This window comes from Chiloscyllium plagiosum, unplaced genomic scaffold, assembly GCF_037043375.1.
Source record: "Chiloscyllium plagiosum isolate Xiang-an unplaced genomic scaffold, Cpla_swu_hap1 HiC_scaffold_28, whole genome shotgun sequence".
In the NCBI taxonomy this organism is placed as follows: domain Eukaryota; kingdom Metazoa; phylum Chordata; class Chondrichthyes; order Orectolobiformes; family Hemiscylliidae; genus Chiloscyllium; species Chiloscyllium plagiosum.
The window spans coordinates 6,595,484-6,609,334 of NW_028270166.1; the positions used below are offsets into that span (position 1 = coordinate 6,595,484).

Sequence of the window (13,851 nt, forward strand, 5' to 3'; positions counted from 1 at the left end):
ATCATGGGATGGAAATCGAGGTCTGATTACTAAAGTTTTCTTACATTCTGCAAAAATTAATTGAAACCCTCACATCATTGGTAACAAACAGATGTTCCCTCTAACAAATACATGTTTGATGCTTATTTTAGCCAATGAGAATTTCTGAGGGTAAGCTTTACTGAATCATTACTCTCTCACCTCTACCACTGACACTGGCTCTTGATGAGGAACTGTTTCTTAATTACTGGGGAGCAGAGGGGAGGGGAAGGGAAGAGAGGGAAAAGATAGGGATAGGAGACAGAGGGAGAGAGACAGAGTGAGAGAGAGAGAGAAAGGAAAAGGGGAGGTGAGGGGCAAAGGGAGAGAGTAGAAAAGAAGGGAGTATAGGGGGACATGAGACGTGAAAGTAAAGGGGAGGTGAAGGGAATCGCTCTTAAATGTGTCTGATAAGCTGCCTTGCGTTTACACCCCAAACACAAAAAACATGTTAAAAAAAGGCATTGCGTCACTCATACAAATACATTCTGGTGACAAAATAGTAATACAGGCACGTTCTCTCCGAATGCACAGAGTGCACAGTTTGCCATGTACTTTCCCTTTAAGCCCACCCCACCCACCTTTAAACAGGTCTCACACAACAGAGAAAAAAGTGACACAAATCTATTCGCACTGCGAAAAACCTTCACTTTTAAAATATAAAACAGAACAATATTTAACAAAGGAACGGTCTCCCATTTGAAACCAGGGGCATTTTAACCCTTCAAGACCCAAATATTCAGGAGCATTGAGAACTTGTGATACATTCCCACTGCAATGCAGGAAAATCTGGGAAACTTTGAGTTGGGTCATTATGTTCTTTTTTAAAATTAGGATACCCACAGCTTACAGAAGTCCATTTCCAATAATAAATCCGTTTCCAATCTGTGATTAATAAAGTTGCTGTAGCCCTACCAAACCATAAGATTGCTCTCTAATTAGAGAGATGATGGGTGGTGGTTTAACCTGAGGGTCACCATGCCTCAGGTGAGGGGAGAGGATGAGAAGGAGAGTCCTTGATGGTAATCTCAGCTGGTGCAGGAATTGAACCCATGCTGTTGGCATCACCCTGTACTGCAAACCAGCTGTCCAGCCAACTGAGCTAACCTTAATATGTAAGAAATGGCAGAGTATGCCATATTTATATCTAACAAAAGGCCATTTTAATCCAAGCCACATGACCTGACAAGATCAGCTGTTTTCACACCCTACACAATTTGACTCTTGGTTGAAGTCAGTGAGGAACAATATCAAAACAGGTACAAAGCCCCAAAACCATGAGGATTCCCACCCTTGGTTCAAATGATCCCCACCTTCCCTTGTCGATATGGGACATGTCTGGCAGGTGAAGGACTGACATTGATTTGTGGAGATCCGTTCAATGGCCTCGATCTTCAATTGCATTTCCTCGTCTCCCCTCAACTCCTCCCGAAACAATCGGATTCTGTAGCACCGTTAGTCTTGCCCAGGTTAATGCTTTCCTTTAGTACAAAATGAGTCAATGTAAGGCAGGCAAAAATAATTTTCTGATCGTTGCTGGGCTGTGGGTGACTTAGGCCGAGGTGGGTACAGCAGATGCTGGAGATTAGAGTCAAGATCAGAGTGGTGCTGGAAAAGCACAGCAGGTCAGGCAGCATCCGAGGAGCAGAAAAATCGACATTTTGGGCAAAAGCCCTTCATCAGGAATGTGGGCGGCTTATACCACAATCCATTCTTTAGTGAAAAAAATGCATCCCTTCCAGCCCATGATTTCTGAATGCAATAATCCACATACTTGTAGCTGGGTCACAACGTTTTACCTCATAAACCTAAGGGCAAAGAAGGGAAGTTTTCAGTCTGGATTCTTGCTCCAGATTGTTATCCACTATCCATTGTATGTGTGTGTGGACAGAGATCAGGTGAGAAGTGAGAAGGCTGGAACAACTCATTCACCAAGGTTCCTGCAACAACACCTTACAAATCCCACAAACTTTTACCATCCAACAGGATAAGGGCAGCAAATGTAACGTCATATCCAAGTTTCCTCTGAACCACTCACCATCCTGACTTGGAAATGATTCAACATTCCTTCAGTCTCCCTGAGTCAAAATCCTGGAACTCCCTCCCTATGGCATTGTGGGTATACCTACAGCACGTGGACTGCAGTGGTTCAAGAAGGCAGCTCACCCCCACCTTCTCAAGGGGCAACTAGGGATGGGCAATAAATGCTGGCCCAGTCAGCGACACCCACATCCCATGAAAGAAGGAAAAAGAGGATTGGGAGGTCAAACAGCCTGCCATTACACATGTGAAGGGTGATCACTTTGGCTGTGCAAAGCAAGGTGCCTAGCATCCAGGCTAACCACACACACTCAGTGCTTGGCCTATCCTGTCCAGTCCGGGTCTCCCTCCCTCCTTCAGCCAGGGACTGAGCTCAGAACTTTTCATGGATCAAAAGGAAACAACTGGGAGGAAGGTGCAGGGCACAGATTTATCCCGACCTCCTGCAGAACCTAAAGAGGAAGGGCGGGAGAAGGAATAAAAAAAAAATCCACGTGTGGACAGGAACAGAATTACAGAAACCTGAGTGAAGGCTTCAAACCAGCCTGGACTCTGGGGAGAGAGAAGTAGGGGAGGGTAAGGGGAGGAACAAAGCCATTTTCCTGCTCCTCTAGCACCCCCCCTCCCCACACAAGGTGATAAGTGGTTTTCAAAGGGTTAACAGATTCGACGTGAATTAATTCCTGGCCCCTGTGATTAAGAACGCAGGAATAACTGCAAAAGAAAAAATACAAAAGCAAGATCCAGGAGCTGCCTCCATCAGTTTTTCATTAAAGCGGCGCAACCATGGGGAGTCATCTCTGCCAGCCGTCCACAAGGCGCATTCGCTTGGCCCCGAGGTTGTCCTCGTCTCTGGCCGGAGGCCTGGTCAGCACAATGGGGCACTGGTAGCTCTTGGCGTAATCCTTGGGCTCTTCACAGGGGCTGTCCAGCCCACTGAGCCCCAAGCGTCCCTCGTGGTGCTGGAACATACCACTGGCGCCACCCCCGCCCCCTCCACCATCGCTGTGGGGGGAGGCGCGTTCCGATTTGATGCTGACTGCTTGAAAGGTGGGCAAGGCCAGGTTGGAGCTCTGGTTCAGGTGGGAGTTGCCAATAACCCTAGTAGAGGCAAGAGACAGAGAAAGAAACAACAGCAAAGAAAGATTAAGTTGTCGGTTACGTATATGTTAACTTCACACAATCATTTTGCTTCCATAATCATTAATACTATTTATCAGGGGAGGAGATTAATCTCAGAAGTTTTGATATTTCCTGTTGAGCCCTGACAACCTTTGGGGTAGAGGGTTTCAGATTTCCAGACCACAGGTGTGGGTCTGTTCTGCATGGATTCGGCTCTCATCACAAATAATGTTGTTCCTCTGTTCAAGGAAGGAAATAGGGACGTGGCAGCATTTATAGCCCATCTCCAAATGCCTCTGCATCAAATACCTAACTGAGCCAGTTCAGAACACAGTTAAGCATCAATTGCATGGTTCAGAGTCTGGAGTCACTTGTAGGCCAGGTCAGGTAAGGATGGCAGATTTCCTTCCCTGAAGGACATTAGTGACATTTTCACAGCAAGCAACAACAGTTGTAACTGAGGTGGTAGAGTCAGGCACGGTAGATTCATTTAAGATGAGTCTGGACAGATGCATGAGTAGGTGGGGAGCAGAGGGATACAGATGCTTAGGAATTGACCGACAGGTTTAGACAGTACGTTTGGATTGGCTCAGGCTTGGAGGGTCGAAGGGTCTGTTCCTGGGCTGTGAATTTTCTTTGTTCTTTGTTCTAAGCTACCTTTTAAATTCCAGCTATTTAATATAGAAATATTAAATTTACATTAATAACTATAATTCTTTATCAAATTCAAATATCACCTTCTACCATGGTGGGACTTGAACCCATGTCCTCAGAGGCTGAGATTCTGGATTACTAACAAAAACACAAATTCTGGAGAAAAGCATTCTGAAGGAGGGTTACCCGAGACTCTCCTTCTCTCTACACAGATGTTGCCAGACCTGCTGAGTTTCTCCAGCAATTTCTGTTTCAGGTTTCCCGCATCTGCAGTTATTTATCTTATTTCTGGATTACTAGTTGGGAGACATGAACACCACACCACTGCCTCCCCTTATGTTCAGGTCGACCCCCCGCATCTAACACCAAACATTACACTTTAAAAAGAGATCTCTGTAGCTTTTAGCTCTGTTCAAATGGCCAAACTATGAACCTTTTCTAGATATCGATGTAACTGTCCTCGTTATTTAAGCATGCAGCCTCAGCCACAACTTCATCTCCTGCTTAAAGCTGTTGTAAAGCACCTTTCTGCAAACACTCATCACATGAGGAGTTGGTACTATTAATGAGCGCGTCAAAAATGATCTGCTCTTCTTTCTACCAGACAGGCACCTTGATATTAATGCTTGATCACACATGACTTCGCAAAGTTTCACAGAAAGCAAAGCATAATTACTTTTATTAGATTGTCTGACTTTAGGTTACAACCTTAAAGCAGAGTTACTTAAAGTGGGAGTCAGTACCCTAAGTGGATGGTCATGAGTGAAATTCTGAGGGGGGGCTAATTCAGAGGCAGCAAGGTCTACCATAGAGGTCTGACTGAGTTACAACAGCCATGCTCCCACTGTAGCAGACCCCCACCCCCTCAGTTTTAACTTGGGTCATGACGATATTCAAGCCTGAGAATGGGGTCACATTGGGGTGTGGTTTGGCAAGTGCTGGGCTATAGGACCATGACTCTGCGGGTGTTACTGACACACCGCAGACTGTAGGTGGTGAAAGCGAATGGAGTGTGATTATCGGTGGATCAGGCACGTTCAATGCATGATCTTCAAGTTCAGCCTTACTGTGGTGCCACAGGCAGGAGATAAATGCAACAATGCTTTCACTCAAGTCCTTACAGCTTCACATTAAAAATCAAAGCAGCATTTGGCAGGTCTGGAACCGATAAGGTGTGTGATTATAGCTTCAGCTAGTGCTCAGGACTACTCTCCTGGCAATCTCACCTGAAAATCACAGGACAGACACAACTGGTGTTCTGTAACTATCCTACAATGCAACTGCTGAAGAAATTACTTCTTAAAGAACAAGTTAGTATGTGAGATAAATGAACAGGGCAAGTAGAAATGGGTAATTCAGGCTGGTCCAGACAATGAAGACCATATCCCGCAAATGAATGGAAAAAAAATTATTGGGAGTGGATGCTGTAGATTTCATGATGATATGTACAGCACGGTGGCTCAGTGGTTGGCACTGCTGCCTCACAGCACCAGGGACCCGGGTTCAATTCCACCCTCAGGCTCCCTCTGGGTGAAGTTTGCACATTCTCCCCGTGTCTGCGTGGGTTTCCTCCAGGTGTTCTGGTACCAGTACAAAGATGTGCAGGTTAGCTAAATTGCCCCATAGTGTCTAAGCTGGGTGTATTGATCATGTGAGGTGTAGGGTTATTGGGTAAGGACAGTGGTCTGGGTGGGATACACTTTGGAGGGTTGGGATAGACTTGGTGGGCCAGATGGCCTGTTTCCACACTGTAGGGAATCTATGATTCTCTGGTATTCCATGTATTTGTGACAGCTTGTGGAGGTTGCTTATGAATAGACCTAGAATCTTGGAATTTTACAGTACAGAAGAAGGTCACTTGTCCCATCATGTCTGTACTGGCTCCTGAAACAGCTACCTAGCTAGTCTCATTCTTCAGTCTTATCTCTATAGCCCTTTAATTTATCGCTTTCAAATATATATCCAACTCTCTTTCGAGACCTCCAATGGAATCTTCAGCCACCTCTCTCCCAGGCAGCACATTCCAAATCCTAACAACTATCTGAGTAAAGACGTTTCTCCTCATCTCACTCCTAGCTCTATTGCTGACAATCTTGAAACTGTGACCCCTCATTAATGACATACCAACTGGTGGAAACAGAACATCCTTGTTTACTGCAAAAATAGTTTATAATTTTGAACATCTGAACAAGGTCACTTCTTAATCTTCACTGCTCCAAGGAGAATAAACCCAATTTCTCTAATCTTGCTTTTTATCTAAAATCCCTCATTCCTGGTATCATAGAGTATAGAACATAGAACAGTACAGCGCAGAACAGGCCCTTCAGCCCTCGATGTTGCGCCGACCTGTGAACTATTCTCAGTTTGTCCCCCTACATCACCCCAAAATCATCCATGTGCTTATCTGAGGATTGTTTAAATCTCCCCAATGTGGCTGAGTTGACTACATTAGCGAGTAGGGCATTCCACGCCCTTACCACTCGCTGCGTATCATTCTGGTAAATATCCTTTGCACAGTTTCCAGGGTTTTAACATCTTAAGTAGGTGTCCAGAGTTGAACACAATCCCCCATTCTTTGTTTAGTTTGTGGGCTGCTGCAGAAACAGGCTCTTTGAAATATATTCTCAGACTGGCACCTGTCCACCTCAGGATCATAGATGTACACAGTGGTGCCTACTGTCAGTCAGGGTGATGTATGTCGGACTTACCCCAGGTGGGGGTGTGCTGAAGATTGAAGGTCAGCCTGGTGCGGATGGTGGTGTTGGTGTTGCCGCAGAGGCCAAATAGCAGTCTGGTCCTGATGGGCACCACCCGGTGAGTTATACGCAGAGACAGAGGCGTTGTCGTTAAGTGTGTAACCTGCAGGTTAACAGTGAACAAGGAAAAGTGTGACATTTAAATTAAACTAGAATGGACTTAAAGTTGGAGGAACTTACGAGTAAATGGAACGAATCTGAAAGAGCAGGTTAAAAAGGAACCTTTTGAAAAGGAAACTCTTGTTAAAGACAGACATGTACAGCAATGGAGAAAGGGAAAAGGGGTGGGACTCAATGGATGCCTCTGTCAAAGGGCTAGCACAGACATGAAGGGCTTAATCAACTTCTGCTGGATTATATAATTCTATTAATTGAGTCAGTGTCAGTCTGGATTCAGTAAGGGCCTTTCCTGGATCTGAGTGAGAATACCAAGGATTCAAGATCCATCAGACAGACAGTGATGCTGACGGTCCCAGTGCAGGTACAGAGGGAGTGCTGCACTGTCTGAGGTGTCAGCTTCCACATGACATGTTTAACTGAGACACCTTTTGCCCTTTCAGGTGGATGTAAAAGATCCGATGGCTAGGATCGAAAGGAAATTGAGCACTGAGATAGAGGACTAGCCCTGATCATAATGAATAGCAGAGCAGGCTCGTGGGGCTGAATGTTTTCTCCTAGTTTCTAAGATCAAGGAGCTCTTCTTGTCAATATTTATTGCTCAATAAGCACAAAAAAAACAGATGATCCAGTTACTATTTCACAGTGGAAGTTTGCTTTGCAAAAACTGGATAACGTGTCCTCAGATTATAATAGCGACCACATTGAAAAAATATTTCATTGGTTGTGAAACCGAGGGCTGTGAAAAGTATTGTATAAATGCAAGTCCTTTATTTTGGGGTCAGTGTTTGCACCTTTGTGTTTTTTCACTTCTCTATTTGATGATTCTTCTGCGATAGCATCAATTACATGACTGACCCCTTGATCAATATTGTAGTTTCCCTCCTCTTCTAGCCCCCTGTCTATCTCATCCATACTCCCTACAACCAGGAATGCTGAACTGTCAATCCTGCTCATCTTCATCCAAGTTTTGGGAAGTTAGGGAAATGATTGCTGGGCCACTTGCTGAGATATTTGTATCATTGATAGTCATAGGTGAGATGCCAGAAGACTGGAGGTTGGCTAATGTGATGCCACTGTTTAAGAAAGGTTGTAAGGACAATCCAGGGAACTATAGATCAGTGAGCTTGACGTTAGTGGAGGGCAAGTTGTTGGAGGGAATCCTGAGGGACAGGATGTACATGTATTTGGAAAGGTAAGGACTGATTAGGGATAGTCAACATGGCTTCGTGCATGAGAAATCATGTCTCACAAACTTGATTTTTTTAAAAAAAGTAACAAAGAGTATTGATGAGGGCAGAATGGTGGACGTGATCTATGTGGACTTCAGTCTTTGACGAGTTTCCCCATGGGAGACTGGTTAGCAAGGTTAGATCGCATGGAATACAGGGAGAACTAGCCATTTGGATACAGAACTGGCTCAAAGGTAGAAGACAGAGGGTATTGGTGGAGGGTTGTTTTTCAGACTGGAGGCCTGTGACCAGTGGAGTGCCACAAGGATTAGTGCTGGGCCTGCTACTTTTCATCATTTATATAAATGATTTGGATGTGAGCATAAGAGGTATAGTTAGTAAGTTTGCAGATGACACCAAAATTGGAGGTATAGTGGACAGTGAAGAAGGTTACCTCAGATTACAACAGGATCTTGACCAGATGGGCCAATGGGCTGAGGAGTGTCAAATGGAGTTTAATTCAGATAAATGCGAGGTGCTACATTTTGGGAAAGCAAATCTTAGCAGGACTTATACACTTAATGGTAAGGTCCTAGGGAGTGTTGCTGAACAAAGAGACCTTGGAGTGCAGGTTCATAGCTCCTTGAAAGTGGAGTCACAGGTAGATAGGATAGTGAAGAAGGCGTTTGGAATGCTTTCCTTTATTGGTCAGAGTATTAGGTACAAGAGTTGGGAGGTTATGTTATAGCTGTACAGGACGTTGGTTAGGCCACTGTTGGAATATTGCATGCAATTCTGGTCTCCTTCCTATCGGAAGGATATTGTGAAACTTGAAAGGGTTCAGAAAAGATTTACAAAGATGTTGCCAGGATTGGAGGATTTGAGCTGTAGTGAGAGGCTGAATAGACTGGGCCTGTTTTCCCTGGAAGGTCAGAGGCTAAAGGGTGACCTTATAGAGGTTTATAAAATCATGAGGGGCATGGATAGGATAAATAGACAAGGTCTTTTCCCTGCGGTGGGGGAGTCTACAACTAGAGGGCATAGGTTTAGGGTGAGAGGGGAAATATATAAAAGAGACCTAAGGGGCAACTTTTTCACGCAGAGGGTGATACGTGTGTGGAATGAGCTACCAGAGGAAGTGGAGGAGGCTGGTACAATTGCAACATTTAAAAGGCATCTGGATGGTTACACGAATAGGAAGTGTTTGGAGGGATATGGCTTGGGTGCTGGCAGGTGGGACTAGATTGTATTGGGATGTCTGGTCGGCATGGACGGGTTGGACCAAAGGGTCTATTTCCGTGCTGTACATCTCTGTGACTCTAAGAAGTTCAAGGGATTGTTCAGTGAACTCCCTTTCCATTTCTCAAAGGGCATCTAGTTGCCTTAACCTCATTCAGCCATGAGGTGGCAGTAGTAAGCAACTAGCCTTGCTGAATCAGTCAAGGAACATCAATCATTCACTTAATGAACCCAACAATTGTTAACATTATAGTCTGGAGACAATGAGTGTGCTGTGCTCACCTCTTAGACCTGGGTTTCAAAGCATCATAGAATAAAGGTAGCCACAAAGGAACACGATGTCTGCGTTCTCTGGTCTCTGGGAAGCTAATTATAAACCAGTGCGAGCCTGTGAGCAGCCGCAACTACATTATATTCACATTAAATTGTTCTATTTTAGATCAGAATGACAAGAAGAAGCCTCTGCTCTCCTCTGGCTGTTTGTGCATTCACCTTTGGACCTAATACAGTGCTCACACCAATAAACAACTCTCAAGCTGGAATGACCATTAGGACACGTGACACATTGTACTTTGTGGGATCTTACTGTGCCTAACTTGGCTACCATATTTCCTGTTTATGAGGCAGGATGGATGGTGGTGAAGAAAGAACAATCATATGACTGGCATTGGAGGCAACAATTCTCAATTTAGAGCTCAGTTGTGGATGAGCTCATTGTAGATGGAGTTTTACTCTGTATCTAACCCCATGCTATTCCTGTCGTGGGAGAGTTTGATGGGTACGGTACAGAGAGAGCTTTACTCCATCTCTAACCTTATGCAATTTCTGTTCTGGGTGTGTTCCATGGGAAGCGTAATTTCCATTTACTTTTGGTTTAAAAAAAGTAGAGGGAGCTGTACTCCACATCTGATCCCAGTGTTGTCCCTGTCCTGGGTGCATTTGATGGGGACAGTATCGAAGGAGTTCACTTTCCGTTGAAGAAAATAAAAAGAACATTACTCTCGGTTTAAAAGAGTAGAGGGAGCTTTACTCTGTGCCTCTGTACTATACGTGTCTGGGAGTGTTTGATAGGGACGGTATTAGGGAAGCTTTACTTTGTGTTTACTTATAGTTTAAAAAAATGTCAAAAGATTGTTTTCCACTCACCTCAGGGACCTTGATTTAATGACTTGCCTGAAAGACCAGCATCTCGGATAGTGCAGCACTCTCATCGGTGCTCCCAGTGGGAACATCGGGTCGGAATACATCCTCAGGTGTAGGAGTGGTCTTTCCAGAATATTCTGATTCAGAGGTCGGCATGCTGCTGACTGAACTGAGCTGACAATGGGTCATTCCCCTATCCTTTCCTTACCTTCCTCATACACAATCCCACAGGGGATGCTGTCAGCGGTTTCACTTGGAAATTTGTTACTGAGAAGTTCTAGCACGTTATTGTTGGTGCTGCCTGAGATCAGTCATCTCAGTGTAGGTCTCCAACAGTCAAAATAGAATCTCTGTGCTCTCTAAGCATAGGGCTGTTGTGGCACAGTGGTAAAGTCCCTACCTCTGGTCAGGAGGCCCAGGTTCAAGTACCATCTGTTCCAGAGGTGTGTCATTACATCCCTGAACAGCGTGATTAAAAATATCTACAGAAAGAAGCACTGGCCTTCTAAAGCTTACAGTTGATTCATTAGCCATCCTTACTGCCCTGCATATGGGGAATAAATAATCCTAAGAATAGTCTAAAAGCACACTTAATCATCATTCATTGGAAATATATTACCATTCCTTTAGTGTCGCTGGGCCAATATCCTGGAATTCTCTCCTTAACACCATTGTGTTGCACACAAGGACTGCAGATGTTCACAATAACAGCTCAGCACCACCTACTCAAGGGGCAATTAGGGACGAGCAATAAATAGTCAACCCAGCCAACGACACCCACATCCCACGAATGAACAAGAAGTGCAACAAAATGTACCTACCAGTCAGCGTGGAAGAATAATTCGCTAATCCATGGCCAGATAGACTGGGGGTTGCCATGGTAACCATGGGTGAGGTGGGCTGTAGAGCTGATGTATTCGTTCTCTGGTGACAGAATTATAAATGGTTAAAAATAGCCCATCAAATTCTTCAAAAGTCAGACTATTTACTTTCTACATAAATGAGAGAGAGGTATTGTGAAATGGGAAATCAAAAACTGCCAGGTCAGATGTAACTCCTGACCGCCACCATATCACAATCTGTTCCCCTGCTCTGCAATTTACTTCTAAATTTCTCATTATTACTAAGAGAGGCTGAAATGTTGGCTCTTTCTTTCTCCACGGATGCTGCCTAATCTAATGTTTCCATCGGTAGATCAAGTGTAATGCTCTCTCTTCCTCATCAACAACACTCCCAGGACAGGATCTACACAGTTAATGTTAGGGCTCTGGGGAGTATTGTTGAACAGAGACACTTAGGGTGTGGGTACATAGTTCATTGATAGTAGCGTGACAGGTCAACAGGGTGGTGAAGGCAGTGTTTGGCATTCCTGTCTTCATCGGTCAGATCACTGTGTATGCAAGTTGGGATGTCGTGTTACAGCTGTGCAAGGCATTGGTAAGGCTATATTGGAGTACTGCATACAATTCTGGTCACCCAGCTATAAGGAGGATGTTATTAAATTGGAATGGATGCAAAAAATAAAAAGATTTACAAGGATGTTACGGAGACTGAAAGGTTTGAGTTATAAGGAGAGACTGGATAGGCCGGGACTTTTTCCCCTAGAGTGTAGGAGGCGATTGATTCACCTTATAAAGATTTATAAAATCATGAGGGATGTAGATAAGGTGAATAGTTGAGGTTTTCCTCAGAAATCCAAAACAGGAGAGCAATGGTTTAAGGTGAACAGGCAAACATTTAAAAAGGATCTGAGTGGCAACTTTTTCACACAGAGGATGGCTCATTATGTGGAACGAGCTGCCAGAGTAAGTGATAGAGGCGAGTACAGTTACAACATGTGAATGACGTCTGGACAGGTACATAGATAGGAAAGGTTGACAGGAATATGGGCCAAATACAGGCAAATGGATTCGTTCAGTTTCGGAACGCTGATCAGCTACACGAGACGGACCAAAGGGCTTTTTTCCATGCTGTATGTCTATAATTTCTGTAACCCTTGAAATGTAGCAGCAAGTGGCCAACTAATCCAAAGTAAGCTCTCACCAGTGAAGCGACCATGTTCCTGGAGCCAGATGAGACTGCATGCATTTCACTTCTGCGATTGTCAGGACCAAGATTCACAGGCGTTGGGGACCTTGTTGCCATAGTTCTGTTGAGGTTACCAGGGGAGACCAGCATCCCTGGTGAGATGTGGGCATTCAAGTAACCAGCACCTGTCATGCAAAATAAAGAACGAACGTATATCGTGATAAATAAACAGGAAACACGACCTGACCACATTTACATTGCAGAGTTATCTTCAAAACCCACCGTGAAGTCTAGATGAATAGCCAAGGCTCACAATGGAGAGGAGGAACAAAGGTGAAAATATTAGGTGAAGGGAGAAGGCAAATTGAGAAGTAGGGGCTTGGTCCAATAGGAAGCTCAGATATTGGAGTCCTGTGGCAGGTGGGAACAGCCTGAGATCCCAGAGTTCCTCCACATGACAGCTAGCTCTAAACTCCACAGATCTCCCCACCTCCTGCCTCCCCCAAACCCTCTCCATTTCTTTTTTTTAAACTTCTCTCCCTCCTTCTTGAAGTCCTCTCTTACAGCTTAGCTCTTTGCGTATAAAACATACAAAATAGGAGGAGTAGGCCATTCAGCCCCTCTGGCCTACTCTGCCATTCATTAGGTTCATGGTTGATCAGTTTGCGTTTTGAATCCCACATTTCCAGCTGCACCCAATAACCCTTGATTCCACGTCTACCAACTTTAATATTAAACATATTCAATGATCTTGCCTCTACGGCCTTGTAAGGTATCCTTGGAGAAGGAGCATACAGTGTGCACTGGTATCCTTGAAGCCATTCTCTGGATTGCTAGACTTGGTCTCTTGGGTTGCAGCAATGTAACTGCTGAACTGCAGGACCCTTGTACAGCATTACAGCTGATCCGTAAGGGCTTGATGCTGACAGAATGTACCCAAAATAGAACATGCTTCACTGTCCAACACTTAACATCCTGACATCTATGAGCAGACAACAATAAAAGCGCGTGACGTTGTAAGGACAACTAAGGTATGTTCATTCCAGGATGGGATGAGTTGAATCATCCTTGACTGGGACTTCACTCACTCCTTGGTCTTACACAGGAACAAAAAAAAACCCAAAAGCCTTGCATTCCTATAGCACCTTTCACATTCTCTACACATTTCAAATGGCTTTGCAGCTAGTTTGTGCAGAGCAAGCACCTATAAACAGCAATAATCCTCATTGTACGACCATAATAATGACCAGATAAGCTGTTTTAGGTTTTGGTTGTGAGATAATTATTGACTGGGATGCCATGGATAATTTGCTTGCTTGTCTTCAAAATAGTGCCAAGAGGTCGTTTACATTCAACTGAGGAGGAGTAGTCTTGATTTAACTTGCCCTCTGATAGACAGCACCTCCAATAATTCGGCACTGCCTCCACAGTGGCACTGGGCACATATGCCTGAGTTCGTGTGCTCAAGCCCTTGGAGTGGGACTTGAACATACAATCTTCCAATTTGGAGGCAAGACAGACAAGTTGTGAACCACAGAAAGGTCACTGAAGCAAAGGGTGAA

The 13,851-nt window shown here is 44.5% G+C and overlaps 1 protein-coding gene across 4 annotated transcripts in view; it reads right to left on the bottom strand.

The window, feature by feature from the left end:
- Nucleotides 1–210: 210 nt before the first annotated feature.
- The window catches only part of mef2b (myocyte enhancer factor 2b), a 126,176-nt gene continuing 112,535 nt past the window's right edge, over nt 211–13,851 (bottom strand). For all 4 annotated transcript variants that reach the window (XM_087975950.1, XM_087975949.1, XM_087975948.1 and 1 more), the window contains 4 exons: nt 12,305–12,474; nt 11,083–11,185; nt 6,543–6,693; nt 211–3,159 (listed from right to left, as the gene is read on the bottom strand). In XM_087975950.1, coding sequence (XP_087832076.1) covers nt 2,853–3,159; nt 6,543–6,693; nt 11,083–11,185; nt 12,305–12,474 — 731 coding nt within the window. In that variant the 3' untranslated portion in view covers nt 211–2,852. The remainder of the gene's footprint in view (nt 3,160–6,542; nt 6,694–11,082; nt 11,186–12,304; nt 12,475–13,851) is intronic.